The 21,069-nt window shown below is 44.2% G+C and overlaps 1 protein-coding gene across 4 annotated transcripts in view; it reads right to left on the reverse strand.

The window, feature by feature from the left end:
- LOC129820836 (tensin-1-like) overlaps window positions 1–21,069 on the reverse strand; it is a 310,756-nt gene that overhangs the window by 185,065 nt on the left and 104,622 nt on the right. For all 4 annotated transcript variants that reach the window (XM_055877855.1, XM_055877852.1, XM_055877854.1 and 1 more), the window contains exon 2: window positions 7,923–8,037. In XM_055877855.1, the coding sequence (XP_055733830.1) occupies window positions 7,923–8,037 (115 nt within the window). The remainder of the gene's footprint in view (window positions 1–7,922; window positions 8,038–21,069) is intronic.

A 21,069-nucleotide genomic window follows, 5' to 3' on the forward strand; every position in this document is an offset into this window, starting at 1 on the left:
ACTACATGAGCGTGTGTTATTTCAGAAATGACTACATGAGCGTGTGTTATTTCAGTGATGACTAAATGACTACATGAGAGTGTGTTATTTCAGTGATGACTAAATGACTACATGAGAGTGTGTTATTTCAGTGATGACTAAATGACTATATGAGAGTGTGTTATTTCAGTGATGACTAAATGACTACATGAGCGTGTGTTATTTCAGTGATGACTAAATGACTACATGAGAGTGTGTTATTTCAGTGATGACTAAATGACTACATGAGCGTGTGTTATTTCAGTGATGACTAAATGACTACATGAGCGTGTGTTATTTCAGTGATGACTAAATGACTACATGAGAGTGTGTTATTTCAGTGATGACTAAATGACTACATGAGAGTGTGTTATTTCAGTGATGACTAAATGACTACATGAGCGTGTGTTATTTCAGAAATGACTACATGAGCGTGTGTCATTTCAGTGATGACTAAATGACTACATGAGAGTGTGTTATTTCAGTGATGACTAAATGACTACATGAGAGTGTGTTATTTCAGTGATGACTAAATGACTACATGAGAGTGTGTTATTTCAGTGATGACTAAATGACTACATGAGCGTGTGTTATTTCAGTGATGACTAAATGACTACATGAGAGTGTGTTATTTCAGTGATGACTAAATGACTACATGAGCGTGTGTTATTTCAGTGATGACTAAATGACTACATGAGCGTGTGTTATTTCAGTGATGACTAAATGACTACATGAGAGTGTGTTATTTCAGTGATGACTAAATGACTACATGAGAGTGTGTTATTTCAGTGATGACTAAATGACTACATGAGAGTGTGTTATTTCAGTGATGACTAAATGACTACATGAGAGTGTGTTATTTCAGTGATGACTAAATGACTACATGAGCGTGTGTTATTTCAGAAATGACTACATGAGCGTGTGTCATTTCAGTGATGACTAAATGACTACATGAGAGTGTGTTATTTCAGTGATGACTAAATGACTACATGAGAGTGTGTTATTTCAGTGATGACTAAATGACTACATGAGAGTGTGTTATTTCAGTGATGACTAAATGACTACATGAGCGTGTGTTATTTCAGTGATGACTAAATGACTACATGAGCGTGTGTTATTTCAGTGATGACTAAATGACTACATGAGCGTGTGTTATTTCAGTGATGACTAAATGACTACATGAGCGTGTGTTATTTCAGAAATGACTAAATGACTACATGAGCGTGTGTTATTTCAGTGATGACTAAATGACTACATGAGTGTGTGTTATTTCAGTGATGACTAAATGACTACATGAGCGTGTGTTATTTCAGTGATGACTAAATGACTACATGAGCGTGTGTTATTTCAGTGATGACTAAATGACTACATGAGTGTGTGTTATTTCAGTGATGACTAAATGACTACATGAGCGTGTGTTATTTCAGTGATGACTAAATGACTACATGAGTGTGTGTTATTTCAGTGATGACTAAATGACTACATGAGAGTGTGTTATTTCAGTGATGACTAAATGACTACATGAGCGTGTGTTATTTCAGTGATGACTAAATGACTACATGAGCGTGTGTTATTTCAGTGATGACTAAATGACTACATGAGCGTGTGTTATTTCAGTGATGACTAAATGACTACATGAGCGTGTGTTATTTCAGTGATGACTAAATGACTACATGAGCGTGTGTTATTTCAGTGATGACTAAATGACTACCTGAGAGTGTGTGTTGTGAGGAACAGAGACAGTAACATGGTTGTATTGTTATATACAAGAGGTTCTCAAACAAGCCATAGTTCACTAGCAATCAATTCTTTAATGTATATAGTACAGCTCACATGTAGGAGCCAAGCCGTAAATGACCATTCTCTTTACCAGGGATCTCCAACCCTGTTCCTGGAGAGTCACCCTCCTGTAGGTTTTATCTCCAACCCTGTTCCTGGAGAACTACCCTCCTGTAGGTTTGAACTCCAACCCTGTTCCTGGAGAGTTACCCTCCTGTAGGTTTTATCTCCAACCCTGTTTCTGGAGAACTACCCTCCTATAGGTTTGAACTCCAACCCTGTTCCTGGAGAGTTACCCTCCTGTAGGTTTTAACTCCAACCCTGTTCCTGGAGAACTTCCCTCCTGTAGGAGTTAAAACCTACAGGAGGGTACTCTCCAGGAACAGGGTTGGAGAGAACACATACAGGAGGGTAGTTCTCCAGGAACAGGGTTGGAGACCCCTATTAAGTCTTAATCTTTTTCAATGCTTTGTTGATGTATAAATGAATGAGGTACCCATGACAAATACTACAATTCTTCATCTGCACTAACAAAGAACTATGCGGTTAGTCAGTCTGTGTTTTCTGCAGCATATTTGATGTTCTGCTGGCCTCTAGTGGTGATCTTGACACAACAGCATTTCTGCATTCTTAAACGCCCGGGTGAATTCAACATTTCGTTTTTCTTATGTTTTGTATCATACTGAACAACAGCTGATGAAACTAACACTCTAAAAAAGTCTTATTTCCTTATTTCCTTGAAAATGCAATCTAAACGGCAGTGGAAGCTGGTGAGAGGAGGACGGCTCATAATAATGGCTGGAATGGAGTGAATGGAATGGTATTAAGCACATGGAACCCACGTGTTTGATGTGTTCCAAACTTCTCTGCCAATAACATCCTAGTTTCAGATTACATATCCCTCCCCACTCTCAGACAGTCCTTATTGCTTGAGAAAAATGTTTTTGCTAAACAGTTTTGTATTTTATTTTATTTCAATGGAAAACCATTAGAGAAAGGTACTTAATTGTTACCCAGAAAATATTTGATATTGAGATAAACACGTCTGCACTGTGCCTTCAACTGAACAGCAATTGTGTCCACATTGTCCTTGGAGGCCACAGTCTGTTAACTGTCAGCCTGGTCATGTTATCATCATCCGTCTGTTAACTGTCAGCCTGGTCATGTTATCATCAACAGTCTGTTAACTGTCAGCCTGGTCATGTTATCATCATCAGTCTGTTAACTGTCAGCCTGGTCATGTTATCATCAACAGTCTGTTAACTGTCAGCCTGGTCATGTTATCATCAACAGTCTGTTAACTGTCAGCCTGGTCATGTTATCATCAACAGTCTGTTAACTGTCAGCCTGGTCATGTTATCATCAACAGTCTGTTCACTGTCAGCCTGGTCATGTTATCATCAACAGTCTGTTCACTGTCTGCCTGGTCATGTTATCATCAACAGTCTGTTCACTGTCAGCCTGGTCATGTTATCATTCACAGTCTGTTTACTGTCATCCTGGTCATGTTATCATCATCAGTCTGTTAACTGTCAGCCTGGTCATGTTATCATCAACAGTCTGTTAACTGTCAGCCTGGTCATGTTATCATCAACAGTCTGTTAACTGTCAGCCTGGTCATGTTATCATCATCAGTCTGTTAACTGTCATCCTGGTCATGTTATCATGTGTCTGTTAACTGTCAGCCTGGTCATGTTATCATCATCAGTCTGTTAACTGTCAGCCTGGTCATGTTATCATCAACAGTCTGTTAACTGTCAGCCTGGTCATGTTATCATCATCAGTCTGTTAACTGTCAGCCTGGTCATGTTATCATCATCAGTCTGTTAACTGTCATCCTGGTCATGTTATCATGTGTCTGTTAACTGTCAGCCTGGTCATGTTATCATCATCAGTCTGTTAACTGTCAGCCTGGTCATGTTATCATCAACAGTCTGTTAACTGTCAGCCTGGTCATGTTATCATCAACAGTCTGTTAACTGTCAGCCTGGTCATGTTATCATTATCAGTCTGTTAACTGTCAGCCTTGTCATGTTATCATGTGTCTGTTAACTGTCAGCCTGGTCATGTTATCATCAACAGTCTGTTAACTGTCACCCTGGTCATGTTATCATGTGTCTGTTAACTGTCATCCTGGTCATGTTATCATGTGTCTGTTAACTGTCATCCTGGTCATGTTATCATGTGTCTGTTAACTGTCATCCTGGTCATGTTATCATCATGTGTCTGTTAACTGTCAGCCTTGTCATATTATCATCATCAGTCTGTTAACTGTCATCCTGGTCATGTTATCATCAGTCTGTTAACTGTCAGCCTGGTCATGTTATCATCAACAGTCTGTTAACTGTCAGCCTGGTCATGTTATCATCAGTCTGTTAACTTTCAGCCTTGTCATATTATCATCAGTCTATTAGACTCTTAAGGATCGGACCCTTTTTTTCATTTTTTGCCTAAAATGACATACCCAAATCTAACTGTCTGTAGCTCAGGACCTAAAGCAAGGATATGCATATTATTGATACCATTTGAAAGGAAACACTTTGAAGTTCGTGGAAATGTTAAATGAATGTAGGAGAATATAACACATTAAATCCTCTTTTTTTGTATTTTTTTGTACCATAATTTTGAAATGTAAGAGAACGGCCAATATATGACTTAGGAATCTATGCACAATTTCATTTTGGCCACTAGATGGAAGCAGTGTATGTGCAAAGTTTTTGACTGATTCAATGAACCATTGGATTTCTGTTCAAAATGTTATATCAAGACTGCCCAAATGTGCCTAATTGGTTTATTAATACATTTTCAAGTTCTAACTGTGCACTCTCCTCAAACAATAGCATGGTATTCTATCACTGTAATAGCTACTGTAAATTGTACAGTGCAGTTAGATTAACAATAATTTAAGCTTTCTGCCAATATCAGATATGTCTATGTCCTGGGAAATGTTCTTGTTGCTTACAACCTCATGCTAATCACATTAGCCTACGTTAGCTCAACCGTCCCGCGGGGGACAACTGTCAGCCTTGTCATGTTATCATCACCAGTCTGTTAACTGTCCGCCTTGTCATGTTATCATCATCAGTCTGTTAACTGTCAGCCTTGTCATGTCATCTTCACCAGTCTGTTAACTGTCAGCCTTGCCATGTCAGCATCACCAGTCAGTTAACTGTCAGCCTTGTCATGTCATCTTCACCAGTCTGTTAACTGTCAGCCTTGTCATGTTATCATCATCAGTCTGTAAACTGTCAGCCTTGTCATGTTATCATAATCAGTCTGTTAACTGTCAGCCTTGTCATGGTATCATAATCTGTCTGTTAACTGTCATCCTGGTCATGTTATCATCATCAGTCTGTAAACTGTCAGCCTTGTCATGGAATCATCACCAGTCTGTTAACTGTCAGCCTTGCCATGGTATCATCACCAGTCTGTTAACTGTCAGCCTTGTCATGGTATCATCATCATGTGATAATCAACTGATGAGGGGGACAAGTGTCCCTGAAAACAGTACTAGTTCTGTAACAGCACTATGATAGGGCCATTGACCTGTAACGTGTAGGGTAATCCAGTAGAGGGTATTGAAAGTATAATGTCAACAACATAGAAAGACTGTTTTCCTTCAGTTTCTATGATACGGACATGGTGGTCCAATCTACTACATGTTGGGTGAGTGTGAAGCTGAGCACCTACAGTTGCGTGGTGTGTGTGTGCGTGTGCGTGTGCGTGTGTGTGCGTGTGCGTGTGCGTGTGTGTGTGTGTGTGCGTGTGTGTGTGTGTGTGTGTGTCTGCTCACAGCTTTCTTACAACCATCTTTATAATGTTACAATACAAGTAATCTCCATAATGTAACATAATAAATCCTCTCTATAATGTAACATAATAAGTCCTCTCTATAATGAAACATAATAAGACCTCTCCATAATGTAACATAATAAGTCCTCTCTATAATGTAACATAATAAGTCCTTCATGAAGTTGATGCAAAGAGTCAATATGTGCAGTGTTGACCCTTCTTTTTCAAGACCTCTACAATCCGCCCTGGCATGCTGTCAATTAACTTCTGGGCCACATCCTGACTGATGGCAGCCCATTATTGCATAATCAATGCTTGGAGTTTGTCAGAATTTGTGGTGTTTTGTATGTCCACCCGCCTCTTGAGGATTGACCACAAGTTCTCAATGGGATTAAGGTCTGGGGAGTTTCCTGGCCATGGACCTAAAATATCGATATTTTGTTACCCGAGCCACTTAGTTATCACTTTTGCCTTATGGCAAGGTGATCCATCATGCTGGAAAAGGTATTGTTCGTCACCAAACTGTTCCTGGATGGTTGGGAGAAGTTGCTTTCGGAGGATGTGTTGGTACCATTCTTTATTCATGGCTGTGTTCTTAGGCAAAATTGTGAGTGAGCCCACTCCCTTGGCTGAGAAGCAACCCCACACATGAATGGTCTCAGGATGCTTTACTGTTGGCATGACACAGGACTGATAGTACCGCTCACCTCGTCTTCTCCGGACAAGCTTTTTTCCGGATGCCCCAAAACAATCGGAAAGGGGATTCATCAGAGAAAATTACTTTACCCGAGTCCTCAGCAGTCCAATCCCTGTACCTTTTGCAGAATATCAGTCTGTCCCTGATGTTTTTCGTGGAGAGAAGTGGCTTAATTGCTGCCCTTCTTGACACCAGGCCATCCTCCAAAAGTCTTTGCCTCACTGTGCGTGCAGATGCACTCACACCTGACTGCTGCAACTCCTGAGCAAGCTCAGCCCTGGTGGTGCTCCGATCCCGCAGCTGAATCAACTTTAGGAGACGGTCCTGGCGCTTGCTGGACTTTCTTGGGCGCCCTGAAGCCATCTTCTCAACAATTGAACCGCTCTCCTTGAAGTTCTTGATGATCCGATAAATGGTTGATTTAGGTGCAATCTTACTGGCAGCAATAACCTTGCCTGTGAAGCTCTTTTTGTGCAAAGCAATGATGACGGCATGTGTTTCCTTGCAGGTAACCATGGTTGACAGAGGAAGAACAATGATTCCAACAACCATCCTTTTGACGCTTCCAGTCTGTCATTTGAACTCAATCAGCATGACAGAGTGATCTCCAGCCTTGTCCTCGTCAACACTCACACCTGTGTTAACGAGAGAATCACTGACATGATGTCAGCTGATCCTTTTGTGGTAGGGCTGAAATGCAGTTGAAATGTTTTTGGGGGGATTCAGTTCATTTGCATGGCAAAGAGGGACTTTGCAATTAATTGCAATTCCTCTGATCACTCTTCATAACATTCTGGAGTATATGCAAATTGCCATCATACAAACTGAGGCAGCAGACTTTGTGAAAATTAATATTTGTGTAATTCTCACGACTGTATAGGACTCAGAGTAAAGCAGTAAGCCAATAGGATTCCTCTGTTTCTCTGTTTCGTCAAGCCAATAGGATGCCTCTGCCTCTGTGTTTCCCCAAGCCAATTGGATGCCTCTGTGTTTCCCCAAGCCAATTGGATGCCTCTGTTTCCCCAAGCCAATTGGATGCCTCTGTTTCCCCAAGCCAATTGGATTCCTCTGTGTTTCCCCAAGCCAGTAGGATGCCTCTGTGTTTCCCCAAGCCAGTAGGATGCCTCTGTGTTTCCCCAAGCCAGTAGGATGCCTCTGTGTTTCCCCAAGCCAATTGGATGTCTCTGTGTTTCCCCAAGCCGTGGACGAGGCAAGACAAATATTTCAGCAGTGGCCAGGTTTTAGTGGCTAGCCAAGCCCAGTGTCTCTAGACTCTAGCCTGTAGGTTTCCTAGGGATTGCCAAGACCTGGGTAGCAATACTGAGCTAACTGTCATCCAGCTTTGATGAATCAGAGATCTCAATGACTATATTGTTTATATATTGTAGTCCCATTGTATATGTCATTCATTCAAACCTCAATATCCAACTAGAACACCATTTGATTACTAAGCAAGCTATCAATCTAATCAATGAAATTAGTTAAAAGCCTGATTAACACACTAGCATTGAGGGAATTGAAAACCAGCCAACCCCTGACCTCCCCAGAGCTACTTAAGACTATTTTAGCATAATTACTCACATTGACCAAAACAGTGACCTTACCATGGTAACACACAGGCAAGGTCAGTACTAACCTTTGCAAATTAGCCCCTCCTGGCTGACGGTCTGTTTGCACACGCCACAGTGCTTGCTCTTCTTGAACGTCTTCACCCGAAAGGTGTGTGAATGGATCCCCTCAAACTCCTCAGGCTGCAAAAGGAAAAATACAAGAAGTTGGAGGGTTAGTGTTGAATTGCAGATGTCTCAGTTGGTTTGGGGCGTGGTGGTGTCGATACAAAGTGGGTTCAATTTGTGTGTAGGCCACGGTATTTGCAAGGGTTTTGTGTGGACATTTCTCACAGACTAAGAAAATGACCTTGCATATACCATCACCCAAAATAGGAATAATAGTCAAATTCACATCGTCTGTCACTTTAAAGGAAGTTTAAAGGAACTGCATCTATAGGCATAGTCAATTAAACTTTTATAATTTGCTTAGTGCTTAGATCAGGGATGGGCAACCGGCAGCCCGCAGGCCGCCCTTTTGTAGGCCCTCGAATCTACACGCCACCCCAACCCTCAAAAAAAGATATACAGCAAAAAACATCAAGCGTTATGATGAAACTGGCTCTCATGACAACCGCCACAGGAAAGGAAGACCCAGAGTTACCTTTGCTGCAGAGGATAAGTTCATTAGAGTTACCAGCCTCAGAAATTGCAGCCTAAATAAATTATTCACAGAGTTCAAGTCACAGACACGTCTCAACATCAACTGTTCAGAGGAGACTGCGTGAATCAGACATTCATTATTGAATTGTTGCAAAGAAACCACTACTAAAGGAAAGCAATAATAAGAAGAGACTTGCTTGGGCCAAGAAACACGAGCAATGGACATTAGACCGGTGGAAAAATGTCCTTTGGTCTGATGAGTCCGAATTTGAGATGTTTGGTTACAACCACCGTGTCTTTGTGAGAAGCAGAGTAGGTGAACGGATGATCTCTGCATGTGTGGTTCTCACCAGGAAGCATGGAGGAGGAGGAGTGATGGTGTGGGGGTGCTTTGCTTGTGATATTGTCAGTGATTTATTTAGAATTCAAGGCATACTTAACCAGCATGGCTACCACAGCATTCTGCAGCGATACACCAACCCATCTGGATTGCGCTTACTGGGTCTATCATTTGTTTTTCAACAGAACAATGACCCAACACACCTCCAGGCTGTGTAAGGGCTATTTGACCAAGAAAGAGAGTGATGGAGTGTCCCGCATCAGATGACCTGGCCTCCAGAATCAACCGACCTCAACCCAACTGAGATGGTTTAGGGATGAATTGGACCACAGAGTGAATGAAAAGCAGCCAACAAGTGCTCAGCATATGTGGGAACTTCTTCAAGACTGTTGGAAAAGCATTCCAGGTGAAGCTGGTTGAGAGAATGCCAACAGTGTGCATAGCTGTCATCAAGGCAAAGGGTGGCTACTTTGCTTCATGATTCCATGTGTTATTTCATAGTTTAGATGTCTTCACTATTATTCTACAATGTAGAAAATAGTTTTTTTTTTAAAGAAGAAAAACCCTTGAATGAGTAGGTGTGTCTAAACTTTTGACTGGTACTGTATATACAGTACATAGATTTTTGGGGAACTCAGTCGGGATCTCAACTTACTGTTGAGAGTTAGAATAATACAATACACAAGGTGACATTTCAAAATGTGGTTGTGAATCAGCAATTTTTCTCTTGTTATGTCAGTCACTGATAGTCACTCAATTAGCACGTCAGCTAAATTATTTTTTAAATTGGTAAGTTAGTCTAGCGGCCAGCTATCTAAACGTGAAGTAATCTTGGTCGATTTACCGACTGGTGGTCCCCTCACAAAATTTTGCTTAGGGCCCCCAAAAGGCTAGGGCCGGTTCTGACTGCATGTGTGGGTATGGATGTGGGTATGCAGAGCCACGAGCCACTGCGGCCCCTCAAGAGTTCAGATTTTTTTGTGGCACCCACCTCCATCACCTCCATCAAAGTTGAACTCCCTGGCTTAGATAATTAACATAATATTCTTCAAATTGACTGGTAGGATCTTTTACCTAACTTGGGATGAAAGGGGAAAGGAGTTTACCTAGTCAGTTGTACAACTGAATGCCATCAACTGAAATGTGTCTTCCGCATTTAACCCCACCCCTTTCATTCAGAGATGCGGGGGGGGCTGCCTTAATTCACATCCACGTCTGAACGCACAGAACCCAAACCTTTCCACGTCATAGACAAAAGATTTGCACAAAAGTGGAAAGACATTAGAATTTGGCCCAACAGCTATAGAAATGGTACACTTTGTCTGAGTGCAGACACTCAGCTGTCCTCTACAAGGAAGTAGTCCCCATTTTCTCAACTCTGAGAAACAAGAACAACCACATAACCCCATCTCCCTCCACCCCCCCTCCCTCCTTATCATGGGCCACTGCTGCCAGCCCCCTGAGATGATTCCTATCTGACAGTGTCCACAGTGCAGCCTCCCCTGAAAGGACCCCCTGTCTACAGCCAGCCAGCCCCCATGTTTTCATTCTCCTATAATTACATCTCAACTGTTCTCCCCTCTTCCAGTCTGCCTTCTAAAACCTGCTCGTTGGCAGAGGAGTCGAGGTAACAGAAAAGTCAAAGTGAAGGACATCCGTCTCCTGTAGCGTCTCGGCTCGTTGCTAAACCTGTGTCATGTTCCCTCTTTGTGGTCAGCCTGTCCTTAATGGACGACTTTGGGGGAATCGGTGACATCACTTCCTCTGAGTATTTGCTCAGCTGGTCCCGATTTTGGTATTTTTGAGTTTCTGCTCTGTGGGATATCAAGCCCCGTTAACACACGGACTGTTGGCGCAGCAAAGCAATATTGAGCCAATATGACAAAATGATTGTACAAGTTAAGAGAGCACACATAACCAGGAGATATCCTGCACGTATGTCACCTGTCTGGAAAGTGAATCAAGACTAACACATATACACAGAGGAAAGAATGTACTGTATAACAAAGAGACCTGGGGACTGAATCGATAGCAAAGATGTAAATCAGACCAGATTCTATAACCTACACCCTTCCCTTCTTACATGGTGTGTGTGTGTGTGTGTGTGTGTGTGTGTGTGTGTGTGTGTGTGTGTGTGCGTGTGCGTGTGCGTGTGCGTGTGCGTGTGCGTGCGCGTGCATGTGTGTGTGTGTGTGTGGGCATGCACATGTCTCTTAATATAACTCCCTACATATGCTTTATGAGGAAGAAACACTGAGAAAACTGATGAGGGCTTACTGAATGCTTTTAAAGGCAGGAAACGCAGGCCGGAATGGCTCTATAATATCCATCCAGCTTCCATTAAGCTAGCGTGTGCTCGCTGGACAGGGTTAAGAAAAGCCATGTGGTTGGCACATTGACCAACTTTACAGAGGGATTTTATATGGCATGGGAATGCCACAGAGGAAAGGACAGGGAACCTCCATGAATGGCACAGTATGGAGTGACGGTGTGCCATTGAGAATTCCCAGGCCTGAGAGAATTCCCAGAACGGCCACTGCAGCCACACCAGTAATGACTGTGTATACACCGTTTTGTCATCAATCCCAAGCAGTCGGTAGAAAAAGTGTTTTAAATGCAGTAAGGCAAGGTTAGAGGTAAGCACTTCAGCAGACTCTAGCTTGCTCTCCCCCACCACCTCTCTACATACTGTATATGGCACATCACCCTGCATCCCACTGCTGGCTTGCCACTGAAGCTAAGCAGCGTTGGTCCTGGTCAGACCCTAGATGGGAGACCAGATGCTGCTGGAAGTCGTGTTGGAGGGCCAGTAGGAGGCACTCTTTCCTCTGACCTAAAAAAATATATATATACTGTATATATATGTCACGTTCCTGACCTATTTATGTTAGTTGCTATGTGTGTTAGTTGGTCAGGACGTGAGGTTGGGTGGGCATTCTATGTTTTCTGTTTCTGTGTTGGTTTTGGGTCGCCTTGTATGGCTCTTAATTAGAGGCAGGTGTTTGGCGTTCCTCTAATTAAGAGTCATATTTAGGTAGGCGTTGTCACAGTGTTCGTTGTGGGTGATTGTCTCCTGTGTTTGTGTATGTCGTTGCGCCACACGGGACTGGTTTCGGTTTGTTTGTTAAGTGTCATTTATGTGTAGGTTTTTTCCCTGTTCGTGCGTTCTCGTGTGTTATGTGAGTCCATCGTTCAGATCTGTTCTACACCGTTTATTTGTTTTGTTAGTGTATAGTCAAGTTCGTGTTTTTTTCGTCTTGTCATTAAACTCATTATGTATTCAAACTCCACTGCGCCTTGGTTCAATCCCTGCTCCTCTTCGGATGAAGAAGAGGAGGACAGCCGTTACAATATATACCAATACCCCAGGACAGTGATTGGGGACATTGCCCTGTGTAGGGTGCTGTCTTTCGAGAAGGACGTTAATGTGGTCGCAAAAAAAATCCCATGAAGCTTATCGTAAGAATAAGGGTTTTAACCCCTCTATCCTGGCCCTCATGGCAACCTAATCATCCCCAATAGGCTCATTCATTCCCCAGGTCTTTGCTGTAAATGAGAATGGGTTGTCAGTCAACTGGCCTGGTAAAATAAGGTTAAGTCTACATTCTCTCTCTCTTTTGGTCTTGGTCCCTTAGAACATATCTTTCATCGCACTTTCGTTCTCTCTGTCTCTTTCTCTTCCTCCCCTCTACCTTTCTCCCTCCCCCACTTAGCAGAGAGGTAGATTTATGGACGTCTGTGCAGTCTACAGGAAAGCCAAAGGTCTGGTTCCCATGACAGGCAAAGATTAGTGTCGTCTCCCTCCAGTCAAAAGCTAAATATCATTTTATCATCAGACTGATTTAGCATAAGGTGTTTGGGTTAGGACCAGGATTAGCATTAGGCTCGGTTAGCATTATGTTCAGTCAAATTACCATGACGGTTAGCAGCAGCAACGCTAGCATCATGTGCATAGTTCAATGATTGTTGAGCTTAGCTTTAGTGGGGCAGTCATAAGCTAGTGCTTACTAGCTAAAAATGTACATCCTGCCTCAATATCAACTGCTTATGTAGCACTTTGACATGACACCAAATACCTAGAGTGTTGTAGTATTTTCTCTGTTGCTATTCCCACAGCTTTTCTGTAGCCTACCATAGCGCCTCTTGGGCTTAGCCTTGAGACTAACCCTAAACAACAAACTGCTGTTTATCTCAATGCAGCACTCCTATGGGACTGCATATCTCTCCCTGAGCCACATGGTGACGACTAGACAGCCCGACTCTTCATTCCATCTCGGGGCTATGCCTTGCCACGGCCTAATGTGATTAGCCTAATCGGGTTAGCCTAAAACAATGACTGGAGCTGTGTTAGGTGGCCATCTTGGCAAGGCCATCTCAGAAGAGGGATGAACCTGTCTGGCATGACTACATGATAATGCCAGCATTCCATGACAACGCTCAGCCTGGGAATCTGTTTGTTTGTAGGAGATCATATGTGCGGGCAAACGGGAAATTCATTGGCTGTTGCCAACCCAAAACATTAGTGAGAGGGAATAATTGGCATAGGCCCTACAACTAGATGTAAATGACTTATACAGGAGTATACTGATACAAAAAGTGTGTTCTTCGCCACAGCATCAATTTCCCCGACCACCAATCCTAACCTTAACCATCAGAGGGATACAGAAGTACTCGACATTGTCAGACGTTACGGAGACAGGCCTACAAACATTATGGAGACACTAGTGCCCCACAGCTGTCTACCTTCTAACCACATTAACACCAATAACCCAAAACAACATGCTTAGGTGATCTACTATTTCTGGCCTGAGGCATGAATGGGATCTATTCATTTTCTTACTTCAGGGGGAAACTCTGACTCATGTCAGTGAACGCAGTGTGCTAGAAAGAACAGCTTCATCAAATACCACCCGGGTCAATGCCAGTATTCCACATGTTGTATCATACTTATCTGGCTGTGAAGTAAATTATCAAAGAATAAAACTGGAACATGGTTGGAAATGCATTCATTATTTTGGATTCCAATCAAATTACCCGAACAATGTGCAGGATTTCTAAACTGTGCACGCACGCACGCACGCACACACACACACACACACACACACACACACACACACACACACACACACACACACACACACACACACACACACACACACACACACACACACACACACACACACACACACACACACACACACACACACACACACACACACACACACACACCTGTTTGTCACCTAGTTAGTCAGTTGACAAGGTTGCTATAAAAATGTGGGTACTGGAATCTCCTATGCAGGCTCTCATCAAAAATGTAGTTTTGTTACAGACTTACAGTAATCTGTTCCCACTTCCCAAGAAGAAGAGAGCTCAAGACTAAATGCAAACAAAAACAGCCATGGTATCATGTATACACAGGGTAACACTTGTTCAAACATTTATACATAATCCATCTGGCATGTATTATTTTCCCCATGTGAACATTGCCTACTTCACAGAATAGCAAATAACCTGCCTCTTTAGGCTGGTTCTGAAGCCTATTACTCTGTGTAGGGGAGAGTGGGCTAAATTAAGCCAAAGGGATACGTTGAGCCACCCTTGTTTCTAGGAAACAAAATATTTAGGAAGAGGTCACCACATAGGAGATTCCAGCACCCCCTTTCACTTTCCATCTTTGAGGCGGCAGGTAGCCTGGCGGGTAGGAGCTTGGCCAGTAATCCCTGAGCTGACAAGGCAAAGATCAGTTGTTCTGCCCCTGAGCAAGGCAGTTAACCCACTGTCCCCGGGCGCCGTTGATGTGGATGTCCATTAAGGCAGCCCTCCGCACCTCTCTGATTCAGGGTGGCTACTTTTGTTAGCGTGTTTGGTAAACAAATCCAAAGTCACGAAGCGCGTTCAATAAAAGCAGACGAAATGTCAAAAAGTTCCGTAACAGTCAGTAGAAACATGTCAAACGATGTATTGAATCAATCTTTAGGATGTTTTTCACATAAATCTTCAATAATGTTCCAACCGGAGGATTCCATTGTCTTCAGAAGTGCGATGGAACAGAGCTCCCTCTCATGTGAACGCACATGGTCTGCTCATGGCAGACCTTACTCAGTCCCGTCTCCTTCGGCCCCACCTCCCAGTAGAAGCATCAGACAAGGTTTTACAGACTGTTGACATCTAGTGGAAGCCGTAGGAAGTATAATATGCATATATTAGCAATTGGGACTGAGGAGCAGGCAGTTTACTCTGGGCACCTCTGGGCACCTTTTCATCCATGCTACTCAATACTGCCCCTGCAGCCATAAGAAGTCTCTGTTAAAATATGCCTAAAAGGGGTAAAAGACAAAAAGTGATTGTGTTGAATTGTGTTTGGGAAATAAAGATAGACATGGTTTTAAAAAGGTACTGGTAATATTTCATTCAGTACAGACATTTGTAGGCGGCTTAGCTTACAAGATACCACTTTTTTTTAACAAGCTATGTTTTCAAAACTGTCATGTTTACATTAATTCTGATTATTTCCATGGATACACAACATCCTGAAATATATGTTGATATCTTTGTTACAAAGACTACTACATTTCCCTTGACAGAATGTAATAAATGGCACAACTTACCCCACTCTCCCCTAGTTGTGTTTCCTTCACTCTTGCAGACTGAGAGGGAGACAATGTCAGGGACACTCACACATACACACACGCCAGACAGTCAAAATGTCTCAATCTCAGTCTATTCAGCCCAGGGAGTCCCGTTGTATTTGGCTCTCTCAGAGAGAAGAGTGGATCCCCAAAATAAAACAGACTTCTAGTGTTTCCTCCCCTATTGCCCAGGGACATGTAACAGAAACCAGGAGAGTCCAGCAAAACACTGTTGGAAAACTTCAGACCTTCTTCATTCCCATTAGCAATTTGGGCTGAAGCTCATATTCTTTTTTCGAAAACCAAACAAACAAGCTGTCCTCTACTTCTCAACCAATCCAGGCCTCCTCTGTTTACCCCCAAATACAATGGAAATAAATAGGACAAACAATATAGCAGGGATCCCTTTGTTGGGCCTGGCCCTCTAATTGTTTCTGTTCATTAGGAGGGCCGCTGCCGCTCACAGACTTTGTTTATTGTTTGTGGTGGGGAGGAAAGTGGGGGGACTCTGGGATACGTGGTGCCAGGGATTGCGGGGGGTGGGGGTGAGAGGGGTGAGGGGTGGCATAGGGGGGTGTAGGGTAATAATGGGGATACGTTCACTAGAGACAAGGTCTGTGATGCCAGCCATTCAAATGCCCCCCCAAATGCGGTCCTCCCTGTCGCCTCGCTTTTCTCTCCGCCAGACGGGCACAAAGGCAGATGGCTTGAAACAGACACTCTAGGACCCCTGGGGGGGAGAGCCAAGGCCAGTGTACACACAGCTCCCTCGCTGAGACGCTAAGCTCCTGGGAACAGGGTCCACCGCCCCCCACCCCCCGAAGCAACACACACAATGGAGACCCCTAACCCCAAGGGAGAGAGTTGGGAGTGTGGTTTGGGGGTTCCCAATGGGCTGACATGATTTAAAGCAGAGCTATAGCACTCTGGGGTAACCTCTCCACGTTTCCTTTGCATAAAAACCATGATCTCCAACTCAATGAAGGATCATTGAGAGCTAATGGGTGTGCAGGCTTTTGTTTTAACCCTTCAGTACCACACCTGTTTCCGCCAATCGTAGCTCAGACTGAAAACCAGTGTAGATTTTTTTTCAATCGGTTGCATTAGTGATTAGTGATATTAGTGACTGGCATTAAAAAACAAACCTGCACAGCGCACTATCACTCCAAGACAGAAGTTGTAGAACTCTGATCGACACTGATCTATAAATAGGTGAAAGCAGAATGGTGAATGTATTATTCACCTATCCAGTTCAATCACATCTCTTCAGATGGAGAAACCTATCAAAGGAAGCAGCTACAAGGAAAGGAATACCTGTGTGAGACATGGTGAATGAGCAGACCTCATATCCTCCAAATCGGTACATTGACAAGCAGTAGAAACAGGGGGAATCATGGCATCTTGATCCAGACCAAAAATAGCTCAACAAAATTGTGATAAATAAAAAAGTATACCAGTTCAATTTAATGTCCAAATAATTGACAGCTGTGCCATATAGATTGCAAAATATTTGGGAAGAGATTTCCGATGTACCGATTTCATGGCACATGGTTTATGAACTTGTTTTTCAAATAATGATTATATTCTATGCAACCAATATAATATTTATATATATGAGGATACAACCATCCCAGATTACAAGTGGAAATTATATAGTATCTAAACCCCAGTTTCAAATCACCCCATTACAAACCAATAACGCACAAGGAAACTGAACACAACGTGTCTTTTACAGGCTAAACCATAATGGCGGCCACACAGTGAGTCCAAACAGGGCTGCTTTTCCACACAGTGAGTCCCAACAGGGCTGCTTTTCCACACAGTGAGTCCAAACAGGGCTGCTTTTCCACACAGTGAGTCCAAACAGGGCTGCTTTTCCACACAGTGAGCACCAACAGGGCTGCTTTTCCACACAGTGAGCACCAACAGGGCTGCTTTTCCACACAGTGAGTCCCAACAGGGCTGCTTTTCCACACAGTGAGCACCAACAAGGCTGCTTTTCCACACAGTGAGCACCAACAGGGCTGCTTTTCCACACAGTGAGCACCAACAGGGCTGCTTTTCCACACAGTGAGTCCAAACAGGGCTGCTTTTCCACACAGTGAGTCCAAACAGGGCTGCTTTTCCACACAGTGAGCACCAACAGGGCTGCTTTTCCACACAGTGAGCACCAACAGGGCTGCTTTTCCACACAGTGAGCACCAACAGGGCTGCTTTTCCACACAGTGAGCACCAACAGGGCTGCTTTTCCAGCTACAACTCAGAGACATTCTTGCTGGATAAGGTCACCTCGAAAATAAGCTGTTTTCCTCCTTAACGCTAAAAGCTCTGCCATGGATGACTCCCCAGGTTACACACACACACACACACACACACACACACACACACACACACACACACACACACACACACACACACACACACACACACACACACACACACACACACACACACACACACACACACACACACACACACACTTCTGTCTGCATATTAATAAATAAAATATAAATAAATACATTTAAATCTGCTGTGGCCCCATTGGCTACGCACACACAAAGCCATGTGGTTGAAACACAAGAGTAGATAAAAGTTTGTCATAAAGATGGGGTAGGAGAGTTTCACACCATTTTATGGAACACGTTGCCACTAGCGAACCATTAGTAGAAGGTGTATAGTCAACCAGCTCTCTGGTTTACACAGTGACCAAACGCTACGCAGTACAGGGTGACCCCTTCCATCCCTGGAACCCAACGCAATCGTGGAGGAGGAATGAAAAGGCTTTTAGATAACGTCTAGTAACAATAATCTACTGCTTGAGAAAATGATGATCCCATTTATGGTATGCCCTTGAAGTATGGTGAGAGAGTGTGTGTATGTGTGTGTGTGTGTGTGTGTGTGTGTGTGTGTGTGTGTGTGTGTGTGTGTGTGTGTGTGTGTGTGTGTGTGTGTGTGTGTGTGTGTGTGTGTGTGTGTGTGTGTGTGTGTGTGTGTGTGTGTGTGAGAGAGATAGAGAGAGAGAACCCACAGAACCTCAGATGGTGTCAGACAGTGAATCAACTCAAGCCTGATCAGTAGTAGTCACCTCTCTGATTCAGAGGGTTGGGGTTAAATGCACGAAGACACATTTCAGTTGAATGCATTCAGTTGTACAACTGACTGGGTATCCCCCCTTTCCCTTTCCAACGCATCCAGAGATCATGGAGATCATGACCTACTTAACACAGCGTCTCTCACAGCGTCTCTCACAGCGTCTCTCATATGGGACACCATGTGTGTGAGTGAGATGTTTACAAGAAGTGGGGTCACTGCGGCAGGTCCCATCTGCTACTATGGGAAGTGTGTGTGCCCTGTCTCTGGAACACTTGTCACGCCCCTACCTTTCCCTCTCTCCAATCCCCACTCCCATTTTGTATCTCCTCACCCCCCCCCCCCCCCCCTCCTATGCATGTTCTCTCCCACAAGGCTGTGATTCTTCTTCTCACAACACGCGAGCAGGCACCTTTGACCTCTTCCACCTCCTTCCACTCTCTGACCTGACCCCACATCCACACTGACACACCAAGGCAGCCTCTACCCCCCCAAACAGCACCCAGTCATTTCCATCTCTCTTTCCTCTCACCTTTCTCTCTCTCTCTCTCTCTCTCTCCCAGCGTCTCTCTCCCAGTATCTCACCTCCCTCTCTCTCCCCATCTCTCAACTCCCTCTCTCAACTCCCTCTCTCAACTCCCTCTCTCTCCGTCTCTCTCTCCATCTCTCTCCAAGTCTCTCTAACCTCCCTCTCTCACCTCCCTCTCTCTGTGTGTCTCTCTCTCTCCGTCTCTCTCTCTCCGTGTCTCTCTCTCCGTGTCTCTCTCTCTGCCTCTCTCTCTCTGCCTCTCTCTCTCTGCCTCTCTCTCTCTCCGCCTCTCTCTCTCTCCATCTCTCTCTCTCATCACACCCTTAGTCTTTCTCTCCGTGTCTCTCTCTCCGTGTCTCTCTCTCCGTGTCTCTCTATCCATGTCTCTCTCTCTCTCCGTGTCTCTCTCTGACACACACTCCGTGTCTCTCTCCGTGTCTCTTTCTCTCTCCGTGTCTCTCTCTGACACACACTCCGTGTCTCTCTCTCCATCTCTCTCTGACACATGCTCCGTCTCTCTCTCCGTGTCTCTTTCTCTCCGTGTCTCTCTCTCTCTCTCTCTCCGTGTCTCTCTCTCTTTCTCTTGGTTTTGAGAACAATGGAGCCCCCAAATGCAGTTTCAATAAAGAGCTTCTGAACTCAATAAAAATATGTCAAATTTGAGGCCAACCCTGGGACTGTACCAACTATTGTACATTGATTTTTGACAGGCATGTTGTTAGGAGAATCCACTGGGAGTGGCAGACTGATAGTTATGTAACAAATATAATAGGAATTCCTTATCTTTGTCACACAAAATGAGAGAGAGAGAGAGAGTGAAAGAGAGAAAAGAAAAAGAGGGGGGGGTGGAAAGGAGAGAGAAAGGCAGGGAGGTGGGGAGTGAGTGTGGCTTGAACGTGCCCCCTAAGCTGGTATCCATGGGACAGTCCATCTCAGGGCCGGAATTCGGAGAGTCGTTGACTTGTCAGAGTGCCCTGTCCATCTCCCAAGCCCTGTCCCTCTCCCAAGCCATGTCCCAAGTCCTGTTCCAAGCCTTGTCCATCTCCCAAACCCTATCCCTCTCCCAAGCAATGTCCCAAGCCCTGTTCCAAGCCCTGTCCATCTCCCAAGCCCTATCCATCTCCCAAGCCCTGTCCATCTCCCAAGCCCTGTCCCTCTCCCAAGCCATGTACCAAGCCCTGTTCCAAGCCCTGTCCATCTCCCAATTCCTGTCCATCTCCCAAGCCCTATTCATGTTCCAAACCATGTTCCAAACCCTGTCCATTCCCCAAGCCCTATCCATCTCCCAAGCACTGTTCCAAGCCCTATCCATCTCCCAAGCCCTGTTCCAAGCCCTATCCATCTCCCAAGCCCTGTCCATCTCCCAAGCCCTGTCCATCTCCCAAGCCCTGTCCATCTCCCTATCCATCTCCCAAGCCCTATCCATCTCCCAAGCCCTGTCCATCTCCCAAGCCCTGTCCATCTCCCAAGCCCTGTTCCAAGCCCTATCCATCTCCCAAGCCCTGTCCATCTCCCTATCCATCTCCCAAGCCCTGTCCATCTCCCTATCCATCTCCCAAGCCCTGTCCATCTCCCTATCCATCTCCCAAGCCCTGTCCATCTCCCTATCCATCTCCCTATCCATCTCCCAAGCCCTGTCCATCTCCCTATCCATCTCCCTATCCATCTCCCAAGCCCTGTTCCAAAAAGGGAGTCAACAAGCTGAAGAGCTGAACCTGGTTATTATCTAGCTGTCTTGTCAATTAAAACTGCCAAGGAGTTGAAAATGAGCTTTAAAAAAAACAAATAAATTGTTTCAATGACTATCAATATTTTCCTTTCAACTCTTGGAGTGCTGACATCAGTTTGGCTAAATAAATAATCAAAATTTAGCTAGCATGGTTCCACATGTGGATAAGGAAAAACACAAGTCAGACTGTTGGTTAAGTAAACAAGGCATGACTTTATCAAATATCTGTACATTACAACCCTGTGAAATGGAAACT

This window comes from Salvelinus fontinalis, chromosome 23, assembly GCF_029448725.1.
Source record: "Salvelinus fontinalis isolate EN_2023a chromosome 23, ASM2944872v1, whole genome shotgun sequence".
Taxonomy (NCBI): domain Eukaryota; kingdom Metazoa; phylum Chordata; class Actinopteri; order Salmoniformes; family Salmonidae; genus Salvelinus; species Salvelinus fontinalis.